At 43.5% G+C, this 16,574-nt stretch overlaps 1 protein-coding gene across 2 annotated transcripts; it reads left to right on the top strand.

Annotated features, from left to right (window-relative positions):
* The first annotated feature begins 3,186 nt into the window (after nucleotides 1–3,186).
* On the top strand, nucleotides 3,187–7,972 carry LOC148193320 (prolycopene isomerase 1, chloroplastic-like). Of its 2 annotated transcripts, none has more exons than XM_088098240.1 (3): nucleotides 3,187–4,497; nucleotides 5,032–5,238; nucleotides 5,330–7,972. In XM_088098240.1, the coding sequence occupies exons 1-3, from the start codon at nucleotides 4,057–4,059 to the stop codon at nucleotides 5,465–5,467; spliced, it is 786 nt and encodes a 261-aa protein (XP_087954366.1). In that variant the 5' UTR covers nucleotides 3,187–4,056; the 3' UTR covers nucleotides 5,468–7,972. The 2 variants fall into 2 exon arrangements, with proteins under 2 accessions (XP_087954366.1, XP_087954368.1); XM_088098242.1 differs by having other exon boundaries at nucleotides 3,192–4,497; nucleotides 5,032–5,254; nucleotides 5,330–7,971.
* The last annotated feature ends 8,602 nt before the right edge of the window (nucleotides 7,973–16,574 follow it).

Raw genomic sequence — 16,574 nt, 5'->3', positions numbered from 1 at the left:
AGCTAATGCTGGCTTGGTCCATCCTGATATTCTGTGATACTCATCTTCACGTAGAAGGGAGTAGTCATGTGTGGGAATGGCAGGAGGTTCTATTCCTTAGGGGTACTTTGGATAGAGCTAACCTCGAGTGGCAGCTGTTGAGTGTATCCCAGTTACTACATCACTCGGGTGCAAGGACGCCTGTAGCTACACGGTTCATACAGTCCGGACGGTCGTCTAATATACATATAAATTACTATGTTATATTATGTTAAATTTTATGTTGTGCGTGTGCATTGAAATGTTGAGTGTGTATGTTGAATGTATGAATTAAATATTATAAGCTTACCCTTTCGTTTTCCTTGTGTTGTCAATTGTCCATGTACGTTCGTCCTGTCTTGCAATGATCATCCGTGTGGATGTGAGCAGATGGTGGTACGTCCCTTGAAGAAATGCTGGAAGAAGAAAATTTGGATGACGCTAATCTGGTGGAAGTAGAAGTTAAAGCCGAGCCTTAGAGCGCTCATTAGGTGTTAATGTATTAGTATTTCTGTATTAATTGTGAACGTTCGGTTTGGTATTTTGTAAAACCGTTCGTTATGAGCGTTCGCTATTTTTGAGCTGTATATTGAAAACGCTGTACCTTTAACCGTTCGTCTTTTGAATGCTGTTAATTGTAAAGACTGCATTGATTACTGTTAATCGTAATTAATTATAATTTATGGTGATTACTATATTTTGGGATGTTACACTAAGTAATTAGAAACTGTAAGGTAATAAAACTAAAAATAAAAAATATAGAGCATATGAGTTAATGTTTTTAATACAAATTATTCTTTAATAATAAATATATTAAAAATATATTAGAAATTTTTTTAAGATGATTAAAATGTGTTTAAGGGCACACATTAAAATAAGTAATTATCTATTTATTTTTAAAATTAACAAATTTTTAAAATAACTTTTAGGAATATATATCATAATTAAATCAATTAATAATATAATTCAAATTTTATACATAATTAACATTTTGGATATTGATATGAAAATTTTAAAATTGAGAAAATAATTAAAAACTAAAATAATAATTTATTAGATATTATATGATAAAGTTGAAATATATTGTTATTTTTATGGTAAATTAGTTTAAAAACCAATTAAATTGATAAAATAGTAAAATAACGGGGACAATTTTTTACATGGTAGTATAAACATTTTGTATAAAAATTAAAATTTAATAAATTTAAATTATTTTATATAACTAATGTATTTTTAAAAATAAATAATTTAAAATAAAAATAACTTAAATTCAATATATTTTACTTTCTTTTAATTTTTAACTTTTATTAATCTGGTGCGATTCGGCAAAATTCTGCAGAAACGAGCGTACATCCGAACAGTGCTCGACCAAATCGTGGTCGGCAAAATATAGGTGATGTAAATGGAGCCTACGTACAAATAGTGGTAGGCCAAGTGAGCGTTCGGTTTTGTATTCTCATGTAACGAGCGGTAGGATTCTTCCTTGAATAAAAGTTAGTAATATATTAGACGTTCGTCCTTAATTTAGTACTCTCATGAAGCAATCTCGAGCGTTCGGTCTTGGTAGATTAATGATTGTGAGCGTTCGTCCTAATTTGGTAGTCTCGGCTGGTGAACCTGAGCGTTCGGTCTTAAATTGGTAGGTTTCAATCTTAAGCTTTCGGTCTTCGTGAAACAGTGATCGTAGGCGTTCGTCTTTAAATTGGTATTCTCAGAGAGAGATCTTTAGCGTTCGGTCTTCGTTCTGTATTAGTATTTTAGGCGTTCGAACTTAAGTTGGTGTTCTTAGGCTTCAATCTTGAGCGTTCGGTTTTGGTGTAATATTGATTATAAGCGTTCGTCCTAATTTGGTATTCTCGGATAATGATCGCGAGCGTGCGGTCAATCTTGAGTGTTCGGTTTAAATGTTGAGCGTTCAGTCTTTGTGACTTAGTGATTGTTTAATTGTGATTGTGAGCGTTCGGCCTTAAGATAGTATTCTTAGGTTTAAATCTTGAGCGTTCGGCCTTGGTGAATTGTGATTGTGAGCGTTCGGTCTTAAGTTGGTATTCTTAGACTTGGATCTTGAGCGTTCGGCCTTTAGTTGGTTTTAAATAAAAGTATAAAATTTATTTATTTAATAATATTAAAAAACTTTAATTATTAATTAAAGATGATTTTAATTATTTTAAATACATTTAAAAATATTTTTTAGAAATTATAAATGATTTTAATTACTAAAAGTTAAAAATTAAAATAAAGTAAAGTTGTGTTGGGGTACACGACTTCTCTTATTGAAGTCGTGAACCCCCCTACGATTTCAATTTTTTTTATATTTTTTTATTAAAAACGGTATGGTAATCGATTACAACATGTGGTAATCGATTACCATACCCTAAAGTCGTTTTTGGGGTGCACGACTTCAACTCTGGTCAAATGAACAGGGTGAAGTCATGCAGGGAGGGCACGACTTCTTCAATTGAAGTCGTTTGGGTCCCCCCACAACTTCCCCATTTTCGCAATTTTGGTTGAATTTGCCCATTTCGGTAATATTAAAGGCAAATATGCCTAGTTTGGTGCAAAAACCCTGACCGTGAGTTGTGGGCTGTGTGTGAATATGGAGGATGGGTGTTTGGCCGTGTGAAGTTCAATGGGGGATCATCATCAAATGTTGGAAGTGAATCGAAGTTGGAAAGTGATGAGAGAGTCAGATGATGATGATCATGGTGGAGATGGTGTGAGGATGGTAAAAAAAAATGGAGAAGGTCTTGTGATGGTTGTGGTAAGGTGAAGATGATGATATTGGCTGGGAGTGTGGCTGTGACTCAAAGATGGGTTCTTGGTGGTCCCGTGGAGGTGCTACCTAGTGGCTGATGAGTGAAGTGGTCACGGTGATAATGGCGCAAGATGGCTGGGTGATTTGGTTTGTGTTAAGGATCGCCGGATGCATGGATATGGATATGGTTTAATGATAGAAAGACGAAACAGTGAATTGGTGGATTATGCATGAATCTTCAAAATTCAGATTGAATAATGGGCATGGGAAAGATAACATGAACTCAGTGCAACATTATAATTCACAGTAACATCAACACACAAGATAATCTTTGACGTGCAGTCCAATATCATAGCTAAATAGTTTTACGTACCTCAGAGATGCATTTCAACAATGAATACAATCACAATTTAAACACACACCTCTTGAAGCTTCCTTTAGTTTCTTCCGCTCTCCGTAGCCTCCTTCAAGTGCCCTTGCTCTTTCCAGTAGCTTTCTCTTTGCCCTCCCTGTAATCTTCCTTTCTTCTTTCTCTCCGTTTGCGGCTTCTTCGCAACACTCAGAGTTACTCGTTTCGGGTCCTTCCTTTCCACTTCGGTTCCTTCCTCTTTCTATGGCATTCTCCTTCCCGTAGCCTCTCTAGTGGTTTCCTCTCTCTGGTGAATGAAGATGTGGACGTTGGCTGTGAGGTTAAGATGTTGGATATGGTGATGGGCGCAGGCCGTGAAAGCGAAAAGGTAAGGGTGATAGCCGTGAGTGAGGATATAGTTATGGTGACTGGTGCATATGGATGAAGGTGATTTCGGTGAGGGTAGGTGGTGGCCTTTTTGTGTTGGTCGAGATGATTATGCTGAGGTGATGAAGCTGGAGCTTGAGTCTGGTTTTGGTGAGGACGATAGGTGTTGAGAGTGAAAAGGATCGGTGATGATAGGAAGTGGTATCTAGATGAAGATGAGGGTGATGAGCGGAGAAGAAAATAGCCTTGGCAGGGTGTTGCACGCGTTTCAGATGCCAGACGGAATCAGTACAGGTGCCAGATGGGGGCTCGTGGGAGACCAACTCAGGTGGACCAACTCAATTAATTAAATTTAATAATTTGTCAGCTTTTGGATAAACTAATGACAAACCAAACATTGTGTGTGTTGGGCAGGAATCAAATTTAGATGTGAGTGGAATCCACACACATTAACACCATTACAGAACATAACCAGCATCCAAAGGCAAATGCCAGTTTTTCGCACTTCCACTTTCCACCAGACCACAACCTTCTCCTCCTTCTAATCATGATCCCTTCCCCTTTCCTCTCCCTTTGTCGACACTCCTTTTCCCATAATTTCCCAACAGGGGCTGCTTCTCAAAGTTCAAACTTTCTGCTAAAGTTTCAATCTTTTGCTTTTGGAAATCATGCAGGGAGTGAATTTCCATCCGGGTCTTTCTCCAATGCTCTCAGAAGAAAAAGGGTGTCCGTGGTGTGCTCAACGTCAACTCTGACTGTGGAAGAAGTGGCAGAGAGAGGAGTGAAGGGTAAGGGTGAAAAGTTTGATGCAATTGTTATAGGGTCTGGGATTGGAGGGTTGGTTGCAGAAACACAGTTGGCAGTGAAGGGTGCCAGAGTTTTGGTTTTAGAGAAGTATGTGATTCCTGGTGGAAGCTCTGGATTTTACCAGAGGGATGGCTATACTTTTGATATCGGTTCTTTTGTCATGTTTGGTTTCAGTGATAAGGTCAGTTATTTATTTGTTTAATTTGGGTGCATGCCTTTTTGTGTGTGTAATCATTTACTTTAATTTCATTATTGATGTGATGAAATGTGGATGGTATAGAAATTTTACGGGTGAGCTCATGAGTTAAATGTTACACTTAAAGGAATATGGATGCTTTGCTTGTGAGAGGGACTTTCTGTTTCTCTCTGGTTGTAATGCATTAAATTTTTATTTTATTTTTGTTTTGGAGACATTCATTTGTAAACAACACTTTATTTTGTGTTGCCATCAGTGTTATTGTGCTTAGCTGGTGCCTGGTGTTCATGAACAAAATGATTGCGTCTAGTTTTCTCTTTTGGTTAGTTTAATATTAAGAAAGATTTGGTTCATTATGTGAAGCTTGACTTTTGATCAATTAAGCTCCAAATAAATGTAATTTGCTCATCTTCTAATAATACCTTAGCCAGCAGTAGATTCGAGCACTTCTAATTGTTCTTTATGTTGAATGGTATGCTTCCTAGGATCATGAACACCATGTGCCTTAAATTTGTGAAGGGTAATCTCAATTTGATAACACAAGCGTTGGAGGCAGTCGGTTGTCAGATGCAAGTGGTACCTGATCCAACAACCGTTCATTTCCATCTACCAAATAACCTTTCTGTTCGAGTGCACAAAGAATATGATAAATTCATTGATGAACTGACTAGTTACTTTCCCCACGAAAAGGAGGGTATTCTTAAATTCTACAGTGAATGCTGGAAGGTTTGTCTAAATTGAGGTGATTGCAGCCCCCTTAAGGCATTTTTGCCTCTCCTTGAAGTTTACCTTTTAAGATCTTTTGTGTTATGGTTAGATTTTCAATGCGCTGAATTCCTTGGCGTTGAAGTCACTGGAAGAGCCACTCTACCTTTTTGGACAGTTTTTTCAGAAGCCCCTGGAATGCTTGACACTAGGTACTTTCATGTTGTTTATTTTAAACTGTGTTATGTAGTAAGGATATTTATGTAATAACATAAATATTTTAGACAGTTAAGATATTTATCAAAGCCACTAACCACATTTTTAGGTAAGGTGGTTATTTTTATTTTGCTTATAAATACAGTGACAGGACCAAAGTCCAGGTACGTTCTCTTTATGCTCTAGAGATCCTGAATAATATTTCAGAGCAGTATCATAATCATTCTCCTGAGAGCTTCAGCTCCATAATTCATATCTGACTTGAGCGTCGGAGTATCTTTGCAGGTACCTCCCCTCCTTTGGTGAGTATGAAGAACAACAATTGAAGATCAGCAAGCAACCCAGACAGCCAAGAACAGTAAAGACACGCAGGAAAATGTACACCGAAACATTTTGGCGCCCACCGTGGGGCCGAATGGCATCCCACTGAAACTGCAAGGAACGAAGACCAGCGTTCAATCTTTACATCATTGCTTCGGAGGAACATTAGGAATTTTCAGTAAAGCGAAAAATACATCATATGGTGATCTCTATGTGGAAGTTCATCAACAAGATAAGTATTATATACTGACGCACTTCTTTTATATTATAATAATATAATATATAATCTCACCCTCCCACGATTCCATAATAATATGATCAGGCAGCACGAAAAGCTCGCTTTGCATTTGTTTTATTCCATTTTATTATAGTTTATCATGCTTAAAAGGTTTAGAAGAATCTTGAATACGGGAATAGGGAAGGAAAAGGTAGAAGTCAATGTTATGAATGAAGAATCAAATTCTAAGGGTCATCGCATTCTGGCGGTGATTGCTGACAAGACAATCTCTATGATGATGATGATACTTACCACTTCTACTTTTGACTGTGAAAGCCAGGGATTTCATTATACCCCAAATTCATTACACTCCACCGCAGAACCATCGTCTTGATCGACGTTTCCACACATCGACGCCGCCATGGTTTCCCAGCATCAAACTTGATAGATAAGGTTTGTCGCGCAGGGTTTCATAGACTGAAATTTGGAGGCATAATCGGTTTTGGAGGTCCCTCGCCCGTGCGAGCGCTGATGACTGGAATGCACCGCCATTGCCTCCGGCGCCACCCTCACCCGCCTTGAGGAGCAAGATTCAAGCCTAAACCTACGACCCATTGCTGCTGCTGCAAGGGTCAATTCATTTGGTTGAGCCCCCGCGTCATCCGCCATACAGAGCTGGTGCACAAAACTAGGGTTTCTGGTCAAACCCATTCTCCACGTCTTCCGCAACCCTCGCGCAATCCACGCGTGATTCGGTTCTGCCTCCACGTCATTCAACCCAAAGTCTATTCCCCAAAATTCAACCATTCGGCAATTCGACGCCACAGCGTTCGGTTATCCGACCAAACTGACGCTCAGTTACGGAACCACCATAACGTTCGGCCACTATTCTCTCTGGTGGCCGTTCGGCCTAGAGCGTTCGGTTCACGGACATTCGACCCTATTGATGGTCCGCCATTCGGTGCAATTAACGTTTGACCTTAGTGACGATCGGCCATTCCACTTAACTTGCTCGACCATTGATCCTGACGTTCGCCCTTTGGTTTCGAACGTTCCACTCGGTCCCCAACGACGTTCGTCCACTCCGCTCTCAGTGATCAGCAACGTTCGCCCTCGACGTTCGGAATCGAACGCTCGACAATCAGTGTGTACGAGCGTCCAAACAGCCAACGTCACTTCGCTCATCAATGACGTTCGTCTTGGAACGACCCTAATTACGTTCGTCTGGGAACGTCCCTAACTCAGCCTCTCGTACGACATTGACGTTCGGCCTAGAGCATTCGTCTCTTCGCTCATCATCGACATTCGGTCCCTCGTGCTACTCGACCGCTCGACAACTCATGTGTACGAGCGTCCAAACAGCCGGACGTTCAACCTCGACTTTCGGAACCGAATGCTCGACAATCAGTGTGTACGAGCGTCCAAAAAGCCGGGCGTTCGTCCTCGCCCTTCGGACTTGAACGCTCGACAATGCCGGTGGACGAGCGTTCAAGCAATCAGCCGTTCGCCCTCGGACCGTTCGTCCTCAACCTAAGGTTTCGCACGCTCGGAAACGCCTGTGGACGAGCGTTCAAGCAACAAGCCGTTCGTCCACCAGCCGTTCGTCCTCTCCCTTCGGACTGGAACGCTCGACAATGCCTGTGGACGAGCGTTCAAGCAACAAGCCGTTCGTCCACCAGCCGTTTGTCCTCACCTTTGTATTCGGACGTGAACGCTCGACAATGCCTGTGGACGAGCGTTCAAGGAATAAGCGGTTCGTCCTGAAGCGCCCCAAGTTCAGACTCGCGTACGTCAAGGACGTTCGTTTTAAATGTCTCAAGCCCGCCTCGCGTACGTCAAGGACGTTCGTCCTGAGACGTCCCGCAATCAGCCTTGCGTTCGGCCTTTCGGTTTCGAGGACGTTCGATCTCTATCGCTCGACCAAACTTCAACACGAGCGTTAACAAACCGCTCGACAAGCCATGTGACGAGCGTTCAAACCGTCCTCACGCCCAGCCGCTCGACACTCCACTTGGTTTAGGCCGCTCTACAAACAATGGGAAGAACGTTCAAATCATCCCCGACGTTCGTCCACTTAGTCCAAAACGTTCGCCAACTCGATCACCAGCGACGGTCGTCCACTCTGCTCTCAATGATCAGCCATCCGGAGTCAATGACGTTCGTCCTCAAAACGTCAAGCACACGACCTCGCTAACGTTCGGCCTCGACTTTCGTGCTCGAACGCTCGACAATCAGTGTGTACGAGCGTCCAAACAGCCAACGTTCGGCCTCGACGTTCAGAATCGAACGCTCGACAATCATTGTGTACGAGCGTCAAAACAATTAGCCATTCGTCCTCGGACCGTTCGTCCTCGCCTCCTGGTTATGACCGCTACACGCTCCAACGTTCGTCCCTTCGACGCCATCAATGTTGGCCACCCCTCTCAACGACATTCGGACGCTTGGGCTCAACCGTTCGAACAATCCATCTCATCGAGCATCAATCGTCCAGCCTGCATCCTTAATAACGTTTGTTCTGAAAATCAGCATGAAGCGTTTCAGCATTCATCCTAATGGACGTTCGGCCACCAGGTTTGCAATTTGACCAAACGGTCTCACCTATATGCTTAATATTATTTCTTACAGTGCAGATAATCGTATCTTGTACATAAAAGCGGCCACCTGAGAGCCGTTCATCCTGAAGCACTCCTAGACCCGGTAGATGTTCGCCCAAGAACACCCAGGTGCATAAAGGGATACACTCCCGCTGGTAGATGTTCTCCCTAGAACACCCAGGTGCATCGAACAAAGGGACACACTCCCGCTGGTAGATGTTCTCCCTATAACACCCAGGTGCATCGAACAAAGGGACACACTCCCGCCGGTAGATGTTCGCCCTAGAACACCCAGACCATCAAACCTAGGGGACCATCCCCATAGCCTAGCTTATGTTCACCCAAGAACATCAACTTTTCAAAGATTCTGTCGTTCAACATCGAAAGTGTTCGTCATTTGGTCTCAACGCTCGACAAACAAATGCCAACGAACGTCCACTCAGTCAGTCGTTCTGCCTCAACGCTCGACAATCAAATGTCAACGAGCGTCCAAACATCGCTCGACATTCCGTTTCAACGAGCGTTCCATAACCGCTCGCCAATCCATGTCAACGAGCGTCCAAACATCGCTCGACATTCCATTTTACCGAGTGTTCAAGAGCCGCTCGTCAATTCATTTTAACGAGCGTTTAAGAAGCGCTCGCCAATGCATGTCAACAAGCGTCCAAACATCGCTCGACATTCCGTTTTCAACGAGCGTTCCATAAGCGCTCGCCAATCCATGTCAACGAGCGTTCCATAAGCGCTCGCCAATCCATGTCAGCGAGCGTCCTAACATCGCTCGACATTCCAATTCAACGAGCGTTCAAGAGCCGCTCGTCCATCCATTACAACGAGCGCTCAACAGCCGGTCGTCCATCCATGTCAATGAGCGCTCGACAATCCATTACAACGAGCGCTCAAGAGCCGCTAGTCAATCCACATCAACGAGCGCTCGACAATCCATGTTTACGAGCGCTCACAAACCATCCTCACGCTCAACCGCTCGGCAATCCATGTTTACGAGCGCTCAAGAAGTTGGCCGTTCGGCCTCAAATTTATTCAACCTTTTGGTTTTAAGCGCTCGACAACCCATGTGTACGAGCGTTCAAGACAGTCGGCCGTTCGACTTCCCTTTGCTTTCAACCACTCAGTCTCACGTGCCACTCGACCGCTCGACAACCTCTGTGTCGAACGTTCAAACAGTCCTCATGATCGGCCTCGCATGCCACTCGACCTCTACCGCTCGGTCATACGTATCCTCACGTTCGGCCTCACTTGCTCCAGCTTTTTGCCGTTCGTCTTCACCTCCTTTTGGTCCATCAAATTCCTCACTTGCACACGCTCTCTAATTACAGCGAAGACAGCCTCCCTCAAACTCATAAGTCCTATAGTTACCACGTTCATAAAACGGAACGGTTAACTCGGACTTGGGGGGCATGTTATGTAGTAAGGATATTTATGTAATAACATAAATATTTTAGACAGTTAAGATATTTATCAAAGCCACTAACCACATTTTTAGGTAAGGTGGTTATTTTTATTTTGCTTATAAATACAGTGACAGGACCAAAGTCCAGGTACGTTCCCTTTATGCTCTAGAGATCCTGAATAATATTTCAGAGCAGTATCATAATCATTCTCCTGAGAGCTTCAGCTCCATAATTCATATCTGACTTAAGCGTCGGAGTATCTTTGCAGGTACCTCCCCTCCTTTGGCGAGTATGAAGAACAACAATTGAAGATCAGCAAGCAACCCAGACAGCCAAGAACAGTAAAGACACGCAGGAAAATGTACACCGAAACAAACTGTAAGGCCACAAATTTGAACTCTTAACTTTAATTCCAAAGGTAGTATTGTTTTTTAGTTCCACTTGGTTTATCTTTTCGGTATTTTGGTAGATTGGAGAATGTATGTTTTAACTTATGAGTTAAAAGAATTGTTGAGGGAAGCAAAGGGTGAAAAAGAGAACAAATACGTCACTCAACTCTGCAGTTTGTTGCTTAACTCCACTGCATATAACTAGTTGACCACATCATAATTCATCTGTGTGGTATTGAATTTTTTCTAAACAAATAATTAGTAACTCATAATAAATAGTAAACAAATTGTTTCATGGGAAGCAAATTTGAAAAATCTAGAGGAAGAACATGAGTTATAATCGATGTCTTATTCAATATTCATTTCAAATGAATTTAAAATAGTAACTACATAAATTCCACCATTTTTCATTCTTATATACCAAAAAGGGGAATGATAACATTTCCTATTTTTCAATCTCTTTTCAATTTTTTTTTAATCTTTTTGTCCTCTATATACTCTAAGTTCTACTTCGGTTATTTCCCACTCTAATTAATATACTGAAGAAAAAACCATAAAAAAATATAATATAGTATAGGAATTGTTTGAAAAGTTGAAATTATTCAGAAAAGAGTATAAAAAGGGTTTTAATATCAGTTATCTGAAATCTTATAAATGACAAGAGTAGTGGTTTAGAGAAAATAATAATAATAATAATAATAAAATAATATAATAACAATGAAATGAAAAGTTGAAGGGGGCGGTGCCCTAAATGAGAGGGAAAGTAATGAAAGATGAAGATGACGTTGACTCGTAAAAAGTGTCATGGTGAGAGTGATGAAGAATTGCACACTATACACTCCATTCTTGTCCTTTCATTTAAATATCAAACTATTTTTTATTTTAATATATTAGAAATTTTACGTTTACTATAAATAAAATCAATTTAGAATATATATTATTTTATAAATCAATTTTATAAAATTAAATTAAATTTAAAGTTTATTTCTTAACCAAAATATTCTTATTTCTTTCGTACAAATTATTTAGTCAAGTTTATTCATGATATCATCTCTAATATAATATTTTAAAATTTAAATGTGTTATGTAGTAAGGATATTTATGTAATAACATAAATATCTTAGATATTTTAGACAGTTAAGATATTTATCAAAGCCACTAACCACATTTTTAGGTAAGGTGGTTATTTTTATTTTGCTTATAAATACAGTGACAGGACCAAAGTCCAGGTACGTTCTCTTTATGCTCTAGAGACTCTAGAATAATATCTCAGAGCAGTACCATAATTACTCTCTGGAGAGCTGAGGTTCCATAATTCACATCTGACTTGAGCGTCGGAGTATCTTTGCAGGTACCTCCCCCTCCTTTGGCAAGTATGAAGAGCAACAATTGGAGAAGAGCAAGCGTCCCAGACAGCGTCCCAGACAGCGAGGAGCAATAAAGACACACCGGACAAATGTACACCGAAACATTTTGGCGCCCACCGTGGGGCCGAGTGTCATCTCACAAAAACCACAAGAGGAGCACTCGGCCTTGATGAATCATTTCTTCGGATAAAGCTACTCCATGGAGACGTCTGCCTCATCGCCACAAGGATTCTCCCCCTGAGCCATTAGCACCACTGTAAGCACCGTTTGCGAAATTGTGCCTCTTTACGGGTCAGACCCAGCGCAGAGAACGCCCCCAGATCAAGTCCATCCATCAGCCACCGTCACGCCACCGGACACCGTTGTCACAGGGAGATTATTAATTCATCCCCACCGTCTCCCAAACACGGTCACGCTGATCCTACGACAGTGGTGGAGACCACCGAACTCCTATCCACGATGCGTCTCAAACAAGAACAACCCACACCAGCACCTTCATTAGCGCCACTCTTCAGATCCCAAAACGCGCAATCTAAACCAACCCCAATTCGAAAACTTCACAACCTCTACTCGCAAAAACAAAACGATCAAAACCACAATTCCAACCAATGAAAATCCAGTTACACCAGGAATCCCTAATTTCCCAATTTTCACAAACCCCAATTCCCAAAATCGGAGAAGAACAGGAACCCTCAAAGCTCCATGTCGCCGCCGTCTTTTCCGATCACAGCGTCGCTGCCCTCGCCATCTGCACAGCATTCGAATTTGCGAGCTCTTCACACATGAATCGAAACCCCCAAGATCATAATCGAGACCGAGAACAGAAAAACCCCAAACCGGGCCCTGTCCTGACCACGCATCACCCTCGTGATTCAAAAGCCACTGTCGCGCTCTTATCCTCTTCGGTGTCGCAGCGGTGGCGCCACCTCCGTCATCTCCAAACTCCATCAGGTGCGGCTCAAGCGACAACCACACCAGGGCCATCGCCATCAAAGTTCCACCGCAAAGCCGCTAAACATATCCGCCAAGCCTGGGGACCCCATGGTCTTCGATCATCTTGGATCACAGCTTCTGTCGACGACAACCTCATGATCAGCCGTTACACAGTGTGACTGATTCTAGGGTTTTTTGGGGGTAAAGATGGATTTGACAGAGAAGCGAGAAGAAGACGGTTGTCACCCAGGGACGAACCCTTTCGGCGTCCTGTCAGACCCATTATCCACGTCTTCCGCAACACTCGCGTCATCCACGCGTCATGCGGTTCTGCCTCCACGTCATCCAACCCAATTTCTATTCCCCAAACTTTAAACGCCAGCCGTCCGTTCAACATCTGTACGAGCGTTCGACAACATATGTGTCGAACGTTCAAACAGCTCAGCCTCGCTACGTCATTGACGTTCGACCTTCGTATACAAACGCTCGACAAACAGTGTGTACGAGCGTTCAACCAACAAGCCGTTCGTCCACCAGCCGTTCGTCCTCACCTTCGTATTCAAACGCTCGAAAAACACTGTGTACGAGCGTCCAAGCAGCCCTGCGTTCGTCTTCGCCCTTCGGATTCGAACGCTCGACATCAATGTGGACGAGCGTTCAAACAAGAGATCGTTCGTCCTCGCCCTTTGGATTCGAATGCTCGAAGCTTAGTGTGGACGAGCGTTCAAACAAATGACCGTTCGTCCTCGCCATTCGGACGTGAACGCTCGACAATGCCTGTGGACGAGCGTTCAAGCAATAAGCGGTTCGTCCTGAGGCGCCCCAAGCTCAGCCTCGCGTTCGTCACGGACGTTCGTTTTGAAATGTCTCAAGCCCGCCTCGCGTACGTCAAGGACGTTCGTCCTGAGACGTCTCTAAATCAGCCTTGCGTACGTTCGGCCTTTCGGTTTCGAGGACGTTCGATCTCTACCCCTCGATCAAACTTCAACACGAGCGTTAACAAACCGCTCGACAAGCCATGTGACGAGCGTTCAAACCGTCCTCACGCCCAGCCGTTCGACACTCCACTTGGTTTAGGCCGCTCTACAAACAATGGGACGAACGTTCAAATCATCCCTGACGTTCGTCCACTTAGTCCAAAACGTTCGCCCACTCGGTCACCAGCGCCGTTCTTCAACTCTGCTCTCAATGATCAGCCATCCGAAGTCAATGACGTTCGTCCTCAAAACGTCACGCACACAACCTCGCTAACGTTCGGCCTCGACTTTCGTGCTCGAACGCTCGACAATCAGTGTGTACGAGCGTCCAAACAGCCAACGTTCGGCCTCGAGGATCAGAATCGAACGCTCGACAATCAGTGTGTACGAGCGTCAGAAAAAATGAGCCATTCGTCCTCGGACCGTTCGTCGTCGTCCTCCGGACTTGGACGCTAGACAATGCCTGTGGACGAGCGTTCAAACAGAAGACCGTTCGTCCTCGCCTTCTGGTTACGACCGCTACACGCTCTAACGTTCGTCCCTTCGACGCCATTAATGTTGGCCACCCCTCTCAACGACATTCGGACGCTTAAGCTCAACCGTTCGAGCAATCCATCTCATCGAGCATCAATCGTCCAGCCTGAGTCCTTAATAACGTTCGTTCTGAAAATCAGCATGAAGCGTTTCAGCATTCATTCTAACGGCCGTTCGGCCTAAAGCGTTCCGCACTTCACTCACATTGACGATCGGTCTCTAGCGCTCGACCTTGAACGTTCGGCATCTTGGCTTCAACCGTTCGGGCAATAACTTCCTTAACGTTCGACAATTCCCGCAGGAAGCGTTCGGTCATTCGGACTCACTGGCGTCCAGCATTCGGCCTAATGGACGTTCGGCCACCAGGTTTGCAATTTGACCAAACGGTCTCACCTATATGCTTAATATTATTTCTTACAGTGCAGATAATCGTATCTTGTACATAAAAGCGGACACCTGAGAGCCGTTCATCCTGAAGCACTCCTAGACCCGGTAGATGTTCGCCCTAGAACACCCAGGTACATTGAACAAAGGGATACACTCCCGCTGGTAGATGTTCGCCCTAGAACACCCAGACCATCAAACCTAGGGGACCATCCTCTAGTCTATCTTATGTTCGCCCAATCACATCAAATTTTCAAAAATACTGCCGTTCGACATCAAAAGCGTTCGCCCAATCACATCAAATTTTCAAAAATACTGCCCGACCATCAATATCAACGAACATTCAAAGAGTCGGCCGTTCGGCCTCAAAAGCGTTCGTCATATGTTTCAGCGATCGTTCTCAAATTCGTGTGTACGAGCGTTCGAACACCTCTCGACCGCTCGTCAATTCATGTGTACGAGCGCTCCAACACCGCTCGACAATCCTTGTTAACGAGCGTTGAAATACCGCTCGACAAGACATGTGACGAGCGTTCAAACCGTCCACGCATTCAACCTACGTGTCGAGCGTCCAAACCGCCCTCACGTTCAACCGCTCGACACTCCATTTGGATCCGGCCACTCGACGCCAACGACGTTCATTCTCTTGGGGCCAATCATTCGGCCATTAGATGTTCGAGCGTTCGTCGCTTCGACCATCATCGACGCTCGGCCTCAAGGGCTCAACACTCACTCAGTGATCATTCGGCCATCGTTCCATCTCTTTGACGTTCGGCCTCTAGAGTTCGGTCATGCACGATCTCAACACTCAATCGTTCGGCCATACTCTTGTTCGGCCTCGCGTACGTCAATGACGTTCGTCCTGAAACGTCCCGCACTCGGCCTCGCCTCAGAATTCGAACGCTCGACAATCACTGTGTGCGAGCGTCCTTGCTGTCGGACGTTCGGCCTCGAAGATGTTCGACCATACTTCAACACGGGCGCTCGTCAACCCATGTCAACGAGCGTTCGAATGTCGCTCATCAATTCATTTCAACGAGCGCACGTCAATTCATTTCAACGAGCGCTCGTCAGACCGATGTCAACGAGTGTTCAAATACCGCTCGTCAATCCACATCAACGAGCACTCGTCAATCCATGTTTTTGAGCGTTCAAGAAGCTGGCCGTTCGGCCTCAAATTTGTTCGACCTTTTGTTTTTTAAGCGCTCGCCAACCCAGGTGCACGAACGTTCGACTTCCCTTTTGTTTCAACCTCGGTCATACGTATCCTCACGCTCGGCCTCACTTGTTCCAGCTTTTTACCATTCGTCTTCGCCTCTTTTTGGCTCATCAAACCCAATTGCTCGGTCATCCTTGATTTAAAACGTTCAATCCACACATGAACGACAACCACAAACACGCTCCCCAACACAGCCTCCCTCAAACCCATAAGTCCTATAGTTACCACGTCCATAAAACGGAACGGTTAACTCGGACTTGGGGGGCATGTTATGTAGTAAGGATATTTATGTAATAACATAAATATCTTAGATATTTTAGACAGTTAAGATATTTATCAAAGCCACTAACCACATTTTTAGGTAAGGTGGTTATTTTTATTTTGCTTATAAATACAGTGACAGGACCAAAGTCCAGGTACGTTCTCTTTATGCTCTAGAGACTCTAGAATAATATCTCAGAGCAGTACCATAATTACTCTCTGGAGAGCTGAGGTTCCATAATTCACATCTGACTTGAGCGTCGGAGTATCTTTGCAGGTACCTCCCCCTCCTTTGGCAAGTATGAAGAGCAACAATTGGAGAAGAGCAAGCGTCCCAGACAGCGTCCCAGACAGCGTCCCAGACAGCCAGGAGCAATAAAGACACACCGAACAAATGTACACCGAAACAAAATGTAAATCTTCATTATGTTATATGTTTAAGTTAAAGTGTTTATGTATAAATGTTGAATTTTATTTTTAGATTTAAGACTATGATCAAGGCAAAATATTAAAATTCTTTTAAGGACTTATAA

Source organism: Vigna umbellata, chromosome 9, assembly GCF_029865625.1.
Source record: "Vigna umbellata cultivar VRB3 chromosome 9, Vumbellata_1.0, whole genome shotgun sequence".
Classification (NCBI taxonomy): domain Eukaryota; kingdom Viridiplantae; phylum Streptophyta; class Magnoliopsida; order Fabales; family Fabaceae; genus Vigna; species Vigna umbellata.
The sequence above is the reverse complement of the archived record's forward strand: the minus strand, read 5'-3'. Positions and strand labels throughout refer to the sequence as shown.

Coding starts and splice junctions, on each gene's coding strand:
- LOC148193320 (XM_088098240.1), top strand. CDS start 4,057: ATGATCCCTTCCCCTTTCCTCTCCCTTTGTCGACACTCCTTTTCCCAT. Junction 4,498..5,031: donor TGTTTGGTTTCAGTGATAAG/GTCAGTTATTTA, acceptor AAATTTGTGAAG/GGTAATCTCAATTTGATAAC. Junction 5,239..5,329: donor TCTACAGTGAATGCTGGAAG/GTTTGTCTAAAT, acceptor TGTTATGGTTAG/ATTTTCAATGCGCTGAATTC.